This window comes from Benincasa hispida, chromosome 5 (genome assembly GCF_027475165.1).
Source record: "Benincasa hispida cultivar pf3 chromosome 5, pf3_genome.v1.1, whole genome shotgun sequence".
NCBI classification, from domain to species: domain Eukaryota; kingdom Viridiplantae; phylum Streptophyta; class Magnoliopsida; order Cucurbitales; family Cucurbitaceae; genus Benincasa; species Benincasa hispida.
The window spans coordinates 4,034,140-4,051,294 of NC_143482.1; the positions used below are offsets into that span (position 1 = coordinate 4,034,140).

Consider the following 17,155-nt stretch of genomic DNA (forward strand, 5'->3'; position numbering starts at 1 on the left):
TCCCCGTTTAGCTCACAAAATTTTTTTCTCTCCACTTCCTCCCTCACTTCCCACCTAATTGGGGAATCCCCACCTCGTGGGGGTCCGTCTCGTGCGAAAATTGGACATCTCTATGTAAAACCAACTTAAATCACCTAACATAAGTATATAACTGATTTGGGACTGGGCTTATATGTTTAGAAGATGGATATGTTTGCGAGATGTTGCGAGATAGAAAAAATTAACTATAAAGCTTACTAAAATTATGTAAAATCACCCTAAATCACTTAAACTATAAAATTAATTTAAGAATATACATTTCAAGTTTGGAAGTTTCACCAAGAGGAGAAGAAAATTTAACCTAACTCCGTCCAACATCAACATAATAATAAAAGTAGAGAACAAAAAAAAAATCTATAACGAAAAAAAAGAAAAAACATAAAAACCTACCACAAAGATGAGAGAATGTTCAAGAGTGGCTAAAAGTTATAGGACATGGCGAGGGAGAGAAAAGTTGGAAAAAGAGAAAGAAAAGGTAGGAGAAGAAGACTAAAGTAACGTTTTTGGGGAAATGAGGATAAGGTGAATTTTTTCATTTAGGGACAATTTCAACATTTCACTCCTAATTTATCTCAAAACTGAAACTTTTTAAAGAGTGATCTTTAGCCCCTAAAAAATGTCATTCCCCCAAGGAATTTGGATATTGGATTGGAGAGTTTGTTCTTCACTTCGTATAAACCCTCAACTGAAGTTCTTATCATATCTTAAACCCCAGTATCTTTCATCTTGATATTCATTCCTCTCAGTTCTCTCCAGTGCGTTTGTGACTTCGTAAGAGCTCGAGAATTTGGACCAGGGAGCCCCAAACATCTTTAGCCAGAGCTTTTTCCCTGTTTTCTGTTTGCAACCCAGTTATGGTATGTTCAAAATTGCTTCCGAACTTGCTCAAATTACCACTCTTTTACTCTACTTATCTATCCCTCTATAATCTCTTCGATTTGCCTATCTTCCATATTCTTTTCGCGCAGAATTGTTGTTGCATTGCATCTTGTAACTCTGAAGAAAGGAGAAAGTGGAATTGGGATTAATTTATTAGCTCCGATTCCCCCCCTGGGTTTGTTTTTGCTGTCTCTTTGTTACCATTTGGGTGTTTCCTGTTTAGTTTTAATGGATGTCTCTTCGTGCTGTGAATCCGATACCTACAGATGAAGTTAGCGAGGGGATGTGTGTATAAAGAAAGATTATTGAGAGAAAATATGTGTCTGGAAATATGATAAGGAGAGAGTTTGTACGAAGAAATTGGTATACTTGGTGTAGGAGTGTATAATGATAAGATAGTTAGAGCCAATTTGATCATAACTCACCCAGTTTAGGCACATGTTCTCGACCAAGAGATCAGATGATGTTTGAATTTTCCAACCCCACATATTGTTGAGGTCAAAATAAGAAAGCTAGTGAGAGAATGCATGTGATGAGAAAGATTAGTGAGAAAGGGTCTGTAGAGACAAATTAGTTAATAAATGAAGTGTCTAAGCCTGGTCTGTGGAAGTACTTATTATCAGTTTCTTATTTGAGACACATTGTTTTGATTATCTTGTGAAGTGTTTCTGAATTTTTAAAGCTCCGTTGATGACCGTTTGATTTTTGGTTTTTAGTTTTTGATAATTAAGCCCTATAAACACCCTTTTCCTCTAATTTTTTTACTTTATTATCTACATTCTACCAATGTTCTTAAAAACCAAGCTAAACAAAGTAGTTTTTAAAAACTTGTTATTATTTTTGGACTTTGGCTAAGAATCAAACTCTTTTTACTTAAGATAAATAAAAACTATTGTAAGAAACTGAGAGAAAATATACTTAATTTTCAAAAACCAAATACTCATTTGAGGCTAAATATTTGAATTTGAAAGTGCTTTTAACCCCTAAAAGTACTTTCACTATGGTAGAAAGCACTCCCAGGCATCACTTTAGTTGGGGTTTTTGTCTATTTGATTGCAGTAAAGTCTGAAGACTCTTAAGAGGGAACAAAAAATGGGCATTTTCTAATGATTGTGAAAAATCAGTTTATGATGGTTTATGGAACTAATTTGATTTATATGGTTAGGTATTGACATAAAGTTGACGTGTAAGCTTAAGAGGAGACCTGAGTTGAGGTATTTAGTTAAGTCAAGGTCTAACTGCAGAGTAATGGGGCATTTTCGAGTGTCTTTGTTTGTGTTTAGTTTTTATATGGATTTCAGACTCATCTGCTTTCCAAACATCCGTGCCCCTTTTGCTCCTTTGTGTTCTAACATGCTTCAATCTCTGCCAGTTTGGAAACTGAGAAAATGTTGATTCTTCAAGCCTCTTCCCTCTCAATGTCGGTTTCACCTCAATATGCAGTTCATAATGCCTCTACTTTGCAACGATTCTTAACAGTTCCTATTGAATGTCAGACTTTTAAGCCTTCTTGTTATTCTAGATATCATTCACACAGTATTTTGCCAAACCTTGTACACTATAGCTACAGCCGAAAACTTCCTTGCCTTGCTGTTTGGTCTAAATCTAATTCAGAACATGATCCTGAACCCAATGCTGATTCTAAAGTGAAACAAAAACCAAGAAGTCGCAGTAAGAGAAGCAAAGCTTTAGAAAAGGAGGAAGACAATGATGCTGGGATTTTCCCAACAACAATCCCAAGGAAGCCTCGACGTGGTCGTAGAAGTGAAGCTGCAGCTCTTGAAGATTATGTTCGCAACACACTTGAACAAACATTTGCATCAATTCGACAGCAAAATGCAGAAGTAATGGAAAATAAGGAAAATGTAATCAAGGAAAAGGTTGATGACAAGGTCGAATTTGAAAGTAGTGATGATGAAGAGGAGGACGAAGAAGAGGAGATAGAACAAAGTGACGGAGCTGGAAGGAATAAGAAGAAGAAGATGGTGGTAGAGGAAGAAGATCCAAATTGGCCCCTGGATGCTGATGTCGGATGGGGAGTTCGAGCATCAGAGTATTTTGAACAACACCCCATCAAGAATATAGTTGGAGATGATGGTGTCGAAATTGACTGGGAAGGGGAAATCGAGGACAATTGGGTGCAGGAAATCAACTGTTTAGAGTGGGAGAGCTTTGCTTTTCATCCTAGTCCACTTATTGTTCTTGTTTTCGAAAGATATAACAGGTTCTTTTCTTCTACCTTTCAAAAGTTACGAAGTTTGTGATTCTTCGGTCAATAATGCATCAACAGTGAATTGATCATTCATCCTAGCCCACTTGATGCAAACATGCATTCTCGTAACACTTCAAATTGTGATAATACTTTAAGATCTATGTGGCACATTTTCAAATTTCTTGCAGAAGATCATATTTCATGTTAAATTACTCTTGAATTGATTATTGTGTTCCCAGGGCAACTGATAATTGGAAGACTCTGAAAGAACTTGAGAAAGCATTGCAAGTGTACTGGAATGCAAAGGATCGATTACCACCCCGGGTATGAGCTAAGTTGCATGTTTTTCAGCTGTATGATTCTGCTAGATTTGAGTCCCGATTAGCCAAATCCTCGAGGCAAATCATTTGATTCATACTCTCAGTCTTCCCCCCTCCCCATAACAAACATTTTTTCACATGTTTTAATGTGTTCTGTTATATCTAAATTTCTCCACTTTTTTTCTGTTGATATTCTCAGCAAGATTTTTATACCTGTTCTATATATTCAATGATTTCACTTTTTGTTTTACCTAGTATCTAGTCTTGTTTAACTTGTAATGCAGTCGGTGAAGATTGACATCAATATCGAGCGAGATCTAGCCTACGCTTTGAAAGTTAGAGAATGCCCTCAAATTTTATTTTTAAGAGGAAACAAGGTCTTATACAGGGAAAAAGGTCTACATTTGTTTCCTGCTACATCCCATTCCAGTTTGTGCAAATGTTTCTTTTAAACTTAAAACCGACGCATTTACCTTTCGATATATTCTTTTGCAGACTTCCGAACAGCAGATGAATTGGTCCAGATGATTGCATTCTTCTATTACAAAGCAAAGAAGCCTTCATGGATCAATGATAAAGCTTTGTCTCGACCATTTTGACCTCGAACTCGTCCTCCTATTCGGACATACTCTCCACGCACAGAGGATTTATAAACATCATGTAGGTATGATCTCAACCAACAATATAGTTTCGAATACTATACTGGAATTTGTTCAAATACAAACTAGTATTGAGTTTAAAATCAACATGTGACATAGCTCTAAGTAGTCGAGTATTAGTAACTTTCCATTTGACTACATAATTTTCTACAACTCACATGAGTTGTAGGTTTGAATTTTTTCATTGTGTAATGTAATATTGTGGAAAAGTAATCCCGAACTGCCGTTTGCTAAATTTCATGACTTTCATTGTGGGTTTCACGACTAAATAACTCTTCAGACTACCCAACTTTACTTTTTACCCCAAATACTTCTAGTAAAAAGATTGACTTTTCCGTTTGAGCACTACTAAATGTGAAATCACCATTCAACTCAATAAGAAGGTGTAATCACAATTCAAAACAATTAGAAAAAAAGAAAGATAAAATAATGCTTTAATGCTTTAATCAAGGACAAAAATATCGTTATCGGTATAAATATTGTTAATTTAGATTTATGGATATATCGACTAATATTCCAAAGAAAATCATGGATATCATGAAATTTGATAAAAAAATTGCGAATTTTTTTAGTAAAATTTGAGAACAAATTTATTTAAATAATAAACTACGACTTTAAGCATATCATTAGAAGTCAAATATGATTGGTAATAGTATAAACAATAGTGAAGATCCAAAAATTAGTATGAACTTAATGTTTCATTAATAAAGTCTAGGTCATACAAAATGAATGTCAAATATTGTACTAATAAATGTAAACTCGAATGAATTGTAAATTAAAATTTGGATCAACAAGAAGTTGATTCATAATTCACTAATAACATGATTTTCTTGAGATATTCTAACATTAATATTATAACAACAAAATATAGATTATATTACACAATATAAACAAAAATGGAAAACGAAAATAGTGAATAAATTAAAAAAGAATAGATAGGGTAGATAACTATTAATTTTACTTATTAAAAAATATCAATTATATAATAATTAATATAAAAAAGGTTAGAACAAGGCAAAATGCAATTTTGGTCCATGAAGTTTGAGATTAGTATCTATTTAGTCATTAAAATTTCAAAAGAAACACCTTAGTCCGAGAGGTTTTTAAAACGCTTCTAAATGATCCATGTGTTAATTTGACCTAACGAAAAATTGACATGATATGTTAAGTTGAAAAATTTTAAATTAGCTGGAAATTTTCACTAACTTTATATTAGTTTGTATGTCCTTTCCTTTCTCTTTTTCCTCTCTCTCTCCCCCATCCCTCCTCAGGTTTATTGTCTCCCTCCAATTTGTAAGAGGGGCTTTGTACAAATTGAAGTTGGTGTTGTAGGATATCATTTTTTTTTATGTAGTCAGAAGAGTAGAATGTTTTATTCTATTTGGGGTTGTTTAGGACGGAAGGAAAATGACGATGAGATACAAAATATGTTTCGACAATGGGTCCACAAACAATTAAAATTGGTGAGATAGGATAATGGGTCTCCAAACATTGAGATGATATAGGATGTGGGGATATACTATCTCATGTTGGGCTTACAAACAATTAAAATCGGTGTTCTTTGCTTATGGAACCATCAGATTTCAGCGAACATCTCTATCGTGATGTTTGAAGCGTCGTTGTGGTTGAGGATTTCGTCTTGTGTTTCTTGTTGAAGTTACAATAATTAGGTGTATTTGTTTGGTGAAATTTGATGGGAAATTTGGAAGGGGATTGTGGTTTTCATATTGGTTATGTTAAAATGGGTTGGTGACTTATGGGTAAGTTATAAATAAGTAGGCGGCTTTTATACAGAACTTCTTTATTGATTGGTTTGTGTGATTAACTAAAAATTTTGATGTACGTTAAACATCACAAATCTTCAGAAAAAGAACACAATATATCCTAAATCAAAGAGATGGATGGGAGAGGAAATAAAGGAACGGAAAGAGAAGCAAAAAGAAAAATACAACTCATCCAAAAATATAGTATAAAAGTAGTGAAAATGGCGGCCTAATTTAAAATGTGATCATTCAACATGCAATGTCACTTTTTTATTAATTAACAAACGATCAAATTAATTCATGGACCATTTAGAATCGGAGATTAAAGTATCTCTTTTGGAATTTCAGGGACCAAATAGATAATGATCTCAAACCTTAGAACCAAAAGTGCGTGTTGCCTTAGAAAATATATTGACAGAATAAAAAGAAAAAAAAAAGAGAGAAGAGAGAGAAATGGGGTGTAGTGAAAAAAAACTTAAGAATAAATAGGAAAAAAGTGACCTAAATAAAAAGCCAAACTTGATTGATAATGAGATAATAGACAATACTGAAAACGGAAAAAAAGATTATGAACTGAATATTTAGTTCAAGAGTTTATGGTCAAATGAATTAGTGGCGTAGTTTATAATCTGGCATGATCAATTTAGTTCAAGAGTAAAATCGGTCTAGTTTACAATCAATATTTTTCTAAAAATGTGTATTTTCAATATATTATAAGAAGTAAAATCAAATTTCAAAATTAAAAAATTTTAAAATAAAAAAAAAAAAGAAGAAATAATCAATAAAAAGAAAAGGTAAACTAAAATTATAAAATAAAATAACTAAAACATAAAATAACAAAAATTATGAAATTGGATAATATGGAAATTGGTGGAAGTGAATTCTCACCAATGTAGGCGTTTCTTAAGATCCACAAAATGCAATTATTTATAGGCAAAGTGGCAAGTAGGATGTTGACTTACATGGACACTAAGCATGAATAACTACATGGCATATGGACAACATGAATGGTGACACATGATCTTTGGGATACTAAGCAATGGACATCTATTTTCTATTATAATATTCATAATACTCTCCCTCAGATGCTCATATATATATGAAATATGCCTCACTAAAACCTTACTAGGAAAAACCCAAAAGAAAAAACCCTAGTGAAGGAAAAAAAGTATATATTTCATATAATACACACTCTTAAAAAAAATACAATATATTTACTCCCTCCTCATGAAAACATTACTTAAGATCTCTGAGTCGCTGCATCCAACATTGTGCACCAATGTTTCAAAAGTTGCGGTTGGTAATGCCTTTATAAATAAGTCTGGCAGGTTATCCTTCAAACAAATTTGTTGTACAGTGATGTCGTCATTTTCTTCAAGATCATGAGTGTAGAAAAGTTTCGGTGAAATATGCTTTGTTCTATCTTCTATAATATATTATTCTTTGATTTGGGCTATGCAAGCTGTGTTGTCTTTGTATAATATTGTTGGAAGGTTTTTATTAGAAGACAAGTCACACTTTTCACGAATTTGCTGAGTCATTGACCTTAGCCATACACGTTCTCGACTAGTCTCGTGAATTGCAAGAATTTCAGCATGATTTGAGGAAGTGGCCGTTGTTTCATTGATCGCCATGATATAACAGTTCCTCTACATGTGAACAAATAACCTATTTAAAATCTAACTTTGTGTGGATCATATAAATATCCAGAATCTGCATAACCAACTAAATCAAAATTTGATTTATTTGAATAAAACAAACCTATATCGATTGTTCCTTGGAGATAACGAAGTATATGCTTAATTTTGTTCCAATGTCTTTTTGTAGGAAAAGAACTATATCTAGCTAATAAATTTACTGAAAATGCAATATCTGGTATTGTATTATTAGCAAGATACATAAACACACCAATTACACTAAGATATGGTACTTTATGACCAAGAAGTTCTTCATTATCTTCTCGAGGTCGAAATATATCTTTCTTTATATCCAATGAACAGACTTTCATTGGAATATTTAATGGATGTGCTTTATCCATATAAAATATTTTCAAAATTTTCCCTATATAAGCTGACTGATGAATAAATATTCCATCTGCTAAATGCTCAATTTGCAAACCAAGACAAAATTTTATTTTTTTTGAGATCTTTCATCTCAAATTCTTTCTTAAGATATTTTGTTGCCTTTAAAAGCTTTTCAGGAGTTCCAATTATATTCAAGTCATCAACATATACAGTTTTAATAGCAAATCTTGATTGTGATTTCTTTATAAAAACCCTCCAATATATTGGATTATTTTGATATCTTTTTTTCAATAAATATCCATCCACTAGGGCGATTGTACCACATCCGTCCTGATTGTTTCAATCCATATAGTGATCTCCGTAACTTTATTGAATACCTTTCCCAGGAATTTGATGTATATATTTCAGGTACGTTAAATTCTTCTGGGATTCTTATATAAGTATCATTATCAAGAGATTCATATAAATATATTGTGACTACATCCATAAGATGCATATGTTGGGTTGATTCCCTAAATCTCGTAGGGTCCTATAGTTTGTAAACATCTGTATGAACAAACAATTTTGTGATATATAATATGAGATATTTTATTCACTTCAGTCTATGAAATATGAGATATTTTAGTTGCATTAATAAAAAACCAATAAACTAAGATTTCTGGTTATCGTTGTAACTTAAGTAGGTATGTGAAGACATACAAGTGGATCATGCTTTAAGTGATAACCTAAATGGTCTGTAGTATATGGATAAAGGAGGGAAACCTTATTCTGGTGACGCTATGAGTGTGGCCCACTTTGTAGGTGTTACAAGTGTTGTAAAGTGCAACAAATGGTCTAATCCTAACCATTCATGTATTAGACATACGAGCGAGGATACTCTATACAAAGGAGTTTGTATAAGACCAGACCACGAAATGTTTAGTCTCGTTATATAACGTTGTTCATGACAGAGACTTTCATTTCACTAGGATGACCATAGGTAGCATAATCTTAATCCTGAGTGAGTTGGGAACTCCTGCTTATGAGGGCGGTCCTTTTATTTGCATGGGTGCGAGTGGCCAAATTGCCGACTCAAACCTACCGCTTTGGGGATTCGTCTAATTGGGGAGTTGGGAACTCAACTACACAAGACGAAATTCAATCCTTCCCCGAAGCAGGGGTAAGTAGATAAATTACTCTCTTAAGGGCTGATGTCAGGACTTAAACAATGTGGTGCCACACCTTCTCTTGGCCCGAGAAGGGTTTACTCATAGTGGAACTATGATGTATTGTTCATTAGAGGGATCAATGGTACTTAAGGAGTTAGATGTAACTACAAGAGAAAAACGATAAATTGGCCTAGTCGTTCTTACGAGCGATTTTTGAAAGGTCATCGTACTGTTGATTGGTTATATTCGATGGACACAAAAATATATCTATAGCGTGAAGAGTGCAACTGTCGATCTTTAGTGGAGTGTCCGAAAGTTAACGGATGGAGGATATCGTGATTAAAGAGTTTAATTAGTTATTCACGTACAGTTGGAGCTTCAAGCTATAGGTTCATAAAGTCCCCTTAGTAGCTCAATGGGTTCATGTTGAGAATCAGTTTTTGGGTTAATTTGAAATGTTCAAATTAACAAGAGAGAATTTGATTATATATGGTATAATTAAATTAATTCAATTATATATGATATAATTGACTGCCTTAAGGTGAGATAAGTAAGAGACTCTCTTGGGTAGAAAGGAAGTCTTTCACTCTTTTTTTTTTACGTCAATAGATGAGTGAAACGAAGGGACGAGACGGGGAGTTTGAAGACACTAATCTAATACCGGGTGAAGAAGAATATTGGTTGTGATATTGATCTTACGGGGGGAACGAAATCCAAGTATATATATACAAGGTAGCCGTTCCATCATGAGGGAATGTCCCAGACTCTCCCAACCTTTTCTATCGAGATTTAGAAGTAGGGCGAGTGTCTAAAGTCCGGGTATCCTATATTATTTGATTGGATGAGTTAATATAAATATGATTTATATTAAATGCTATAAAGGAGGAAAAAAAACTATGGTTTATATGTTGCATATGATGTGATATTAAAACTATAGGTTATAAATATAATATGATAAATTAGTTATTATATTTATTTGTAATAAGTTAATTATAAGATAATTGATTTCGGTTTTCTCCAATAACCGACTTAGTGGTTGGTTATGGACAGTTTATGGCAACCAGTGGGATAAAGTGAAAATATTTTTCATTTTGTCAAAATATACATTACACGCGCAAGACGTTATACGATAGCTTGGTTGAGAGAGTAAACGATCGGTCGAGTTTACCTATACGATAGTGACTCGCTTGCTAAACGATCGAGTACTCAAGTCTATACGATATACTTCTTCCTTCTCCCACTTACTGATCGTCTACCCGATCGTCCAGTTCCTCCTTCCCTCTTCCAAATCCATACAGAGCCCACACCTCCTGGATCATTACACCGAGAACCAAGGTAGCCTCGTGGTCTATGAAGCACAGACACAGATACGACTACACGATACGAATACGATTGGATATGACGATTCGCCAATTTCTAAAAAACTAAAATACGGATACGTCTAAAGATGCGTCATTTTTTAATATATAGATAGATATAGATATAGATATATTTCTAAAAAACGAGGATACTGATACATTGAAGATACATTTTCTTTTTCTTTAAAAAAATCTAGGATATAGATAAATTTAGCATACAAGTTAATAATAATAGAACAAAATAGAATACAAACATTGAAATACAATACAAAAAAAGCAACATATAAGATATTGAAGTACAATAGTTAATAAAATGCAATAGAAAAGTGACTCATATTGCAAAGAAGAAGAAGAAGAAGATTAGAGGGAGACGTATGAAGATAAACGAAGAACTTATTATTGAAGATATCCAAATGGTTTATATTTTAATAGATTTTGTGGGGACTCAAATGTGAAGATGGAGATTAGCTGATTCTAGTCTAAGGTTTGGTCTGTTATTTATTTTTGTTTTTCTTTTAGTTTTGGACTCGAGTAGTGAGCTTTTTAAATAGTTTGCCTAATTTTAGATTGGGAAAGATTAGATGAGTTACTTGTCTTTTTTCTTAAAAAAAAAAGTATGCATAGATACGTCAAATCACGTGTCAGATACATATCTGAAAAGTATCTTGAAGTATCGGTATTTGATACGTGTCTGATATTGATTCCTTGCCTCACATGAAGTATCTGTGCTTCATAGCTCGTGGTAGTGTTAAGTTTCTGTTCGAGGGTCGAGGATCAAGTTTCACTCATTGATGTTCGAGGATTTTCCAGAGGCGTGTTGCGCTCGTGCTGTTGGACACATTGCTGAGTTCAATCGAGGAAATACTAGAAGAAAAGGTTCTTCAAGGGTATATTCACTCGATCTCTTTGTTTTAATTTTTGAAGCATATACTGTAATTTAGACTTGAGGCATAATTGTTCTGTGTTAGATTGTAAATGTTGATGTTCTTTCACAATGGATTTGGAACGATCTGCTTTCACTTATTGGTTCTCTAGATTTAGAGTTCCTTCAGCATATACAGACTTTTGTACATAGTCAAGCCAATTAAATATCTTAAATTAATTGCATCCACCACCGGAGAATACATCTTCTCAAAATCAATACCAGGTCTTTGTGAAAAATCTTGTGCAACTAGTCTTGCTTTATATCTTGTGTCCTCATTATTTTCATTTCTTTTGCTCACAAATACCCACTTGTATCCCACAGGTATAACACCTTCTGATGTTCGGACTACGGGTCCAAAAACCTGACATTTTGAAAGTGAGTTTAATTCTGCCTCGATTGCTTCTTTTCACTGAAGCCAATCTTTTCTATGTCGACATTCTTCAACAGATTTTGGTTCAAGATCCTCATTTTCAGATATAATATCAATAGCAACATTATACACAAAAATGTTGTCAATAGTTACATTAGTTCGATTCCATCTTTTTCTTGTCATGACATAGTTTATTGAAATCTCATTATAATCTTTAGGTATTTCACCTTCCTCATTAGTCATGTCGAGAAATTTTTTATGGGTATTTACATCCTCAACCAAGTCTTTTTCACTATTAATTATGTTTCGTTTTCGAGAATTTTTATCTTTGGAACCCACTAGTCTACCATGCTTCTGGCGTGTTTCAGACTCATTAGTGACAATTTGTTGTGTTGGAATATCAATTTTTGATGGAACATTTGCAGCTGATATATGTGACTTAGTTACTTTCTTTGCATCTATAAATGCATCTGGTAATTGATTTGCTATATTTTGCAAATTAATTATTTTCTGAACTTCAAGTTCACATTGATCTGTACGGGAGACAATAACGATGCATTCCATATAATTTCTTTTTCCAACTTCTTAATTCCTCCCCCTAACGTTGAAAAATTTGTCTCATTAAAATGACAATCAGCAAATCGTACAGTAAATACATCACCCGTCAGAGGCTCAAGATATTTAATAATTGATGGGGAATCATATCCAACATATGTTCCTAATCTCATTTGAGGACTCATTTTAATGTGTTGTGGTGGAACATTGGAACATATACTACACATCAAAAAATTCTCAGATGGGAAATATTTGGCTCACAACCATAAGCTAATTGTAATGGCGAGTACTTATGATAAGCTACTGGCCTAATGCGTACAAGTGATGCTGCATGCAAAATAGCATGTCCCCATACAGATGAAGGAAGCTTAGCTCTCATAAGTAATGATCTTGCAATTAATTGTTGGGATTAGTGTCCTAATTCTCCCAGAGTCTCGTTGTTTTGTAAAGATACACATTGTTTAATGAATAAAATAAGTGTTATTTAATTCTGCCATTTACTCATATCCAATAAACAAATCTCCTTAGTTATCTTATGTGAACTTAAGCATGTATATGTGATATACAAGTGGATCATGTCTTAAGTGATAACCTAAATAGGTCTGTAGTGTAAGGATTAAGGTGGGATACCTGATCCTGGTGACACTACAGATATGACTCGCTTTATAGAGGTTTACAAGTGCTATAAACTACTACATATGGTAGATCCCGACTATTCATGTGGAGATGTGCGAGCGGGGGTGTCCTATACAAAGAGTTTGTATAGGACCTGAACCACGAGATGATTAGACTTTGTATATAACACTGTTGATACTAGAGACTTGCATCTCACCTAAACGACCATAGGTGACACGACCTCAATCCTGAGTGTTTTGGGAACTCCTGCCTTTGAGGGAAATCCTTTGATTAGTATGGGTGAGAGTGGCCAGATTGCCAACTCAACATGCCTACCTTTTTGGGGACTTGTCTGATCTGGGAGCTGGGAACTTAATCCACAAGATGGAATTCACTTCTTTCTCGAAGTAGGGATAAGTAGAGAGATTGCTCCTTTAAGGGCTGATTCCAGGGTTTGAACATAGTGGCCACAACTTCTTTTTGGAAGAGAAGACTCAGTCATAGTAGAACTATGACTTATGTTCATTAGAGGGATCAGTGGTACTTAAGGAGAAGGATGTAACTACAGAGGCATAACAGTTATTGGCCCAGCTGTACTTATGAGCAATTTGTGAAAGGTTGTCGCACTGCTGATTGATTAAGATGCACATATAATATATCTGTGGTAAGGAGAGTTTAATTGTCGGTCTTTAGTGGAGTGCCTGATAGTTAACGTATGGTGGATCTTGTGACTAAAGATTTTAGTCAGTTATTCACGTACCGTTGGAGCTTCGAGCTACAAGTCCATAAGGTCCCCTTGGTAGCTCAATGGATTCAGTTGAGGATCAGTTCTTGGTGTTGATTTGAAATATTCAAATTGACAAGATGTGTTTTGATTATATATGATATAATTGGGATGATGTATGAGATACATCTAGTAGAGAATTGATGTAAACTAGATTTACATAAAGTACCATGGAATAGAAAAAGAACTATGATTTATATGTTTCATGAGATGAAATATTAAAACTATAGGTTATAAATATAGTATGATAAATTGGTTATCATTTATATTTATAATAATATTAATTATTGGATAATTAATTATTTTTCTTTAATAACCAAATGAGCGAGCGGTTATTGGATTCATGGTAACTGTGAGTTTAAAAGAAAAATGGTTTTCCTAATTTTAGAATGATTTTACAAACTGTTGAAAAGTTTTCGTAAAAAGTTTTTTGAGTTTTCATGCTATAATTTCTGCATTTTAATTGTATAACCGCTTGTTAGAAGTCGACTGTAAATGTTATGTTCATTCATGATTGTGATTTGGAATAATATTATTTCCGCTGCTCATGGAAATCTCGAATCCAATTTCCTTTAATTGGTATCAGAGCTAGGTTCTCTGATATTCCAAATTACATATCTGAATTGAACGAATTTTACAGTCGCAGTGGGTTTCTACATTTGTAATTAACCGTTTTCTGCATCTATGGTGCCGTTGATGAATGTTTCAGGTTTAAATTGCCTTTTTGTTAAAGCTTTCGGTATTACTAAAGTATTAATTGTAAAGCCCCTGTGTTTTTGGGTGAAATTAACATCACAATCGAGTCTGTAATTCAAAAGTTTTGAGTTCGTCGAGTCGTTCGTGATGAAGCTTTGGCGCATGGCGATGCGGATCTCAACGGAGAAGAAGACCAAACGTTGGTCGGATTGTGTAGCTTCAGGTAAAATGATCGTTGGGATTTAACTAAGCGATTGTTTAGATTTTTCTAGACGATCGTATAGTATTTTCTAAACGATCGTTTAGCTAATGCTAAGTGATGGGGTAAATCGTTTACCATATCGCGTAATGTTGGTTGCCCGATCACATAGGCGCTGGAGGTAGACGATCGTAGAGGGAGCATGTGATGCTCTTCGTTTAATAGAAGGTGCGCGCTAAACGATCGTGTAGTTAGCAAGCTTAATCGCTTAGTTAATACCTATGCGATCATGCATATGGGATAGGAGGCGCTAGCTAAGCGATCGCTTAGGCGATGGTGCTTCGTGGCATCGTAGTCGTTTAGATGATTGCGGAAGGCGAGTGTTATGCGAAGCGTGCTGAGCGATCGTGTACTTTAGGCTTCATCGCTTAGTAAAGGTACACGATCGTATAGTAATAGCTAAACGATCGTTGGATTTTTCTAGACGATCGTATAGTAAATGCTAAACGATCGTTTAGCTCTGGGAGCGCTGGTAAGCGATAGAGCAAAGAGTTTGTTTATCGTGTAGACAATCGCGGGGTGCTTAGAATACGATGATTAGAGAAGCGATGATTTGCTCGAGCGGTTCAAGACCCGATTCGCCTGTTTGAACTGGAGACTCCTTGTCTTTGTAATAGTTAGCTTTATTTTTGCATTTTTAAGGCAATTTTACCCGGTTCATCATCATTGGTTGTTTATACATGTGATATATGGTACTTATATGATAAAGTATTTGTCATATAGTTAAAACCCACCTTAGATTGTGCAATTACTCATGCATCATGTATTATAAATGTTATAATCGAGCATGAAGAAATTACTTGAAAGCATGCACAGGCATCATGAAATATAAGAGTTATATTTTGCATGCAGTGAGCATTCTCATGTATCATCCTTTTATTATAAATGTTATAGTCTAAGAGTGAATGGAAGCATGTTTTGCTTGTTTCATTGCTGTTTTGTATAAGTGTGATATAAAAGAAGTAGCAATGAATGGACAATGCATTGAGCATGATACTTAAGCCGTTTATAATCATTATGAATGCCTTGCATGTGTTAGCTTAGCATTGTGGTGGTTGTTTTCGTTTATAAGTGTTATAAAGGAAATTAGACCTAAAATCAATAAATCAGAGTTGCATGCGAACTTAAGATGAACTCAATTTTTTAAAAGGGTTTTAAAATTGGATTGAGATAGACCTAAGTTCAAGTGGTTCTAAAGAGTTTAGTAACCTAGATCAATCTTTTAAAATCGGTTTAATAGGATTAAATTTGTTGAATAAAAGATTAAATTTGTTTAAACCTATTTATAAGGGACCTTTTGTCTAAGGCGGGTTCTAGCTAGGCTGGGGTTCTTAAGTTGACGAAAACGTAACACCTCTACCTGGGAACCTACTTGGAAAGGTGAATTAGAGGGATTTTCAGCAAGCATGCGACTATTTGGTCAAAGATTCCGTTAAAGAGTTTAGTGGATGATGATCAAAAGTTGTTTAACTATCCAAGGTAAAAGTTACTCTTGGGAAAACCTAAAAGTCACTTAATTAAAATACTCAGTGGGAGGAAGAGGCGTATCAAATATGTCTATGATTCCACTCACGTTTCTCCCTGTATGTTCACACCGTGAGATTCATACTTGGCCTCGTGGTGCCTAGGATGCATCCCCCTTCGGATGGTGTTTGCATGAGTCAATATCAAGGTGGATGGAGAGTGTTTTTATAGTAAGCGGATGAAGAGTGTGTGTCAACACGTTCTATGGTCTCTGTCATTTGTTCATACCTTAAGATCATTCTGTACTCCCTCGTGTCGCCTTCGGAGCGTCCCCCTTCGGATGAGTTTTATGCAGTTGGTCAATATCAAGGTGAACTCCAGAAATGGATAGGGTCGCTTTAGGTTTTTCCCTAATCGGATTTTTTCCCTTCGAATTTTCCTTTTGGGACGGACCTCTAGGGCTTAAAATGGCGGGTCATACTTATGAGAGATTGTTAAGTGAGTTAATGATCTCTTGGCCAAATCAATGATGGCTAGTTGTTATAGGAGCAAAAGTTGTTCTGGTATTAATGACTGGTTGAAAACTTCTCAATTCAGATGAGGGATAACTGACCTCCCTTCGATGGATTTTGTCCTAAACCTTTGAAGCGTCATTGCAAAACTAGATGTCACACGGGGTTCATGTTAGTTTTGCTAAAACCTTATTGGATGTTGTTTTGTTTTACAACGGGTATTTGCTTAAAACCTAAGGTAGGTCAATGTGTTTTTCCTTCAGCAACTCATTAGTATTTCCGTTTAAAGATTTTAAAAATGACCAATTATTTACAGTGGAAAGAATCGTGTGAAATGAATTTCGTGGCAAACAACTTCCATCCCACTACTCTCCAAAAGAGGAGACAAGACAGTAAATATGATTTATTGGTCTTGGAGACATATCTGATAGAGAATGATGATTCTGCTTGGATCCTCGATTTAGGTGCTACCAATCATATCAGTTCCTCTTACCAAGGATTCAGTTCCTGGCAAACGTTGCCACAGGGAGAGATGACTCTTTGAGTCAGTACTCGTGAGGTTGTTTTAGCTGT

The 17,155-nt window shown here is 34.5% G+C and overlaps 1 protein-coding gene across 4 annotated transcripts; it reads left to right on the forward strand.

Moving 5' to 3' along the window:
* Positions 1-544: 544 nt before the first annotated feature.
* On the forward strand, positions 545-4,378 carry MRL7 (polyadenylate-binding protein 2-binding protein). 4 transcript variants are annotated; one of them, XM_090314014.1, is made up of 7 exons: positions 553-896; positions 1,008-1,093; positions 2,084-2,132; positions 2,291-3,142; positions 3,370-3,454; positions 3,735-3,846; positions 3,946-4,378. In XM_090314014.1, the coding sequence occupies exons 4-7, from the start codon at positions 2,307-2,309 to the stop codon at positions 4,047-4,049; spliced, it is 1,137 nt and encodes a 378-aa protein (XP_090170140.1). In that variant the 5' UTR covers positions 553-896; positions 1,008-1,093; positions 2,084-2,132; positions 2,291-2,306; the 3' UTR covers positions 4,050-4,378. The 4 variants fall into 4 exon arrangements, with proteins under 4 accessions (XP_038888103.1, XP_090170140.1, XP_038888101.1 ...); XM_039032175.2 differs by lacking the exon at positions 2,084-2,132 and having other exon boundaries at positions 545-896; XM_039032176.2 differs by lacking the exon at positions 1,008-1,093 and having other exon boundaries at positions 637-896.
* The last annotated feature ends 12,777 nt before the right edge of the window (positions 4,379-17,155 follow it).

What these genes read in the sequence shown, in the direction of transcription:
- MRL7 (XM_039032175.2), top strand. Translation starts at nt 2,307, where the DNA reads ATGTTGATTCTTCAAGCCTCTTCCCTCTCAATGTCGGTTTCACCTCAA. An exon ending in GTTTTCGAAAGATATAACAG is followed by an intron (nt 3,143 to 3,369) that starts GTTCTTTTCTTC and finishes TTGTGTTCCCAG; the next exon opens with GGCAACTGATAATTGGAAGA. An exon ending in GGTCTTATACAGGGAAAAAG is followed by an intron (nt 3,847 to 3,945) that starts GTCTACATTTGT and finishes ATTCTTTTGCAG; the next exon opens with ACTTCCGAACAGCAGATGAA.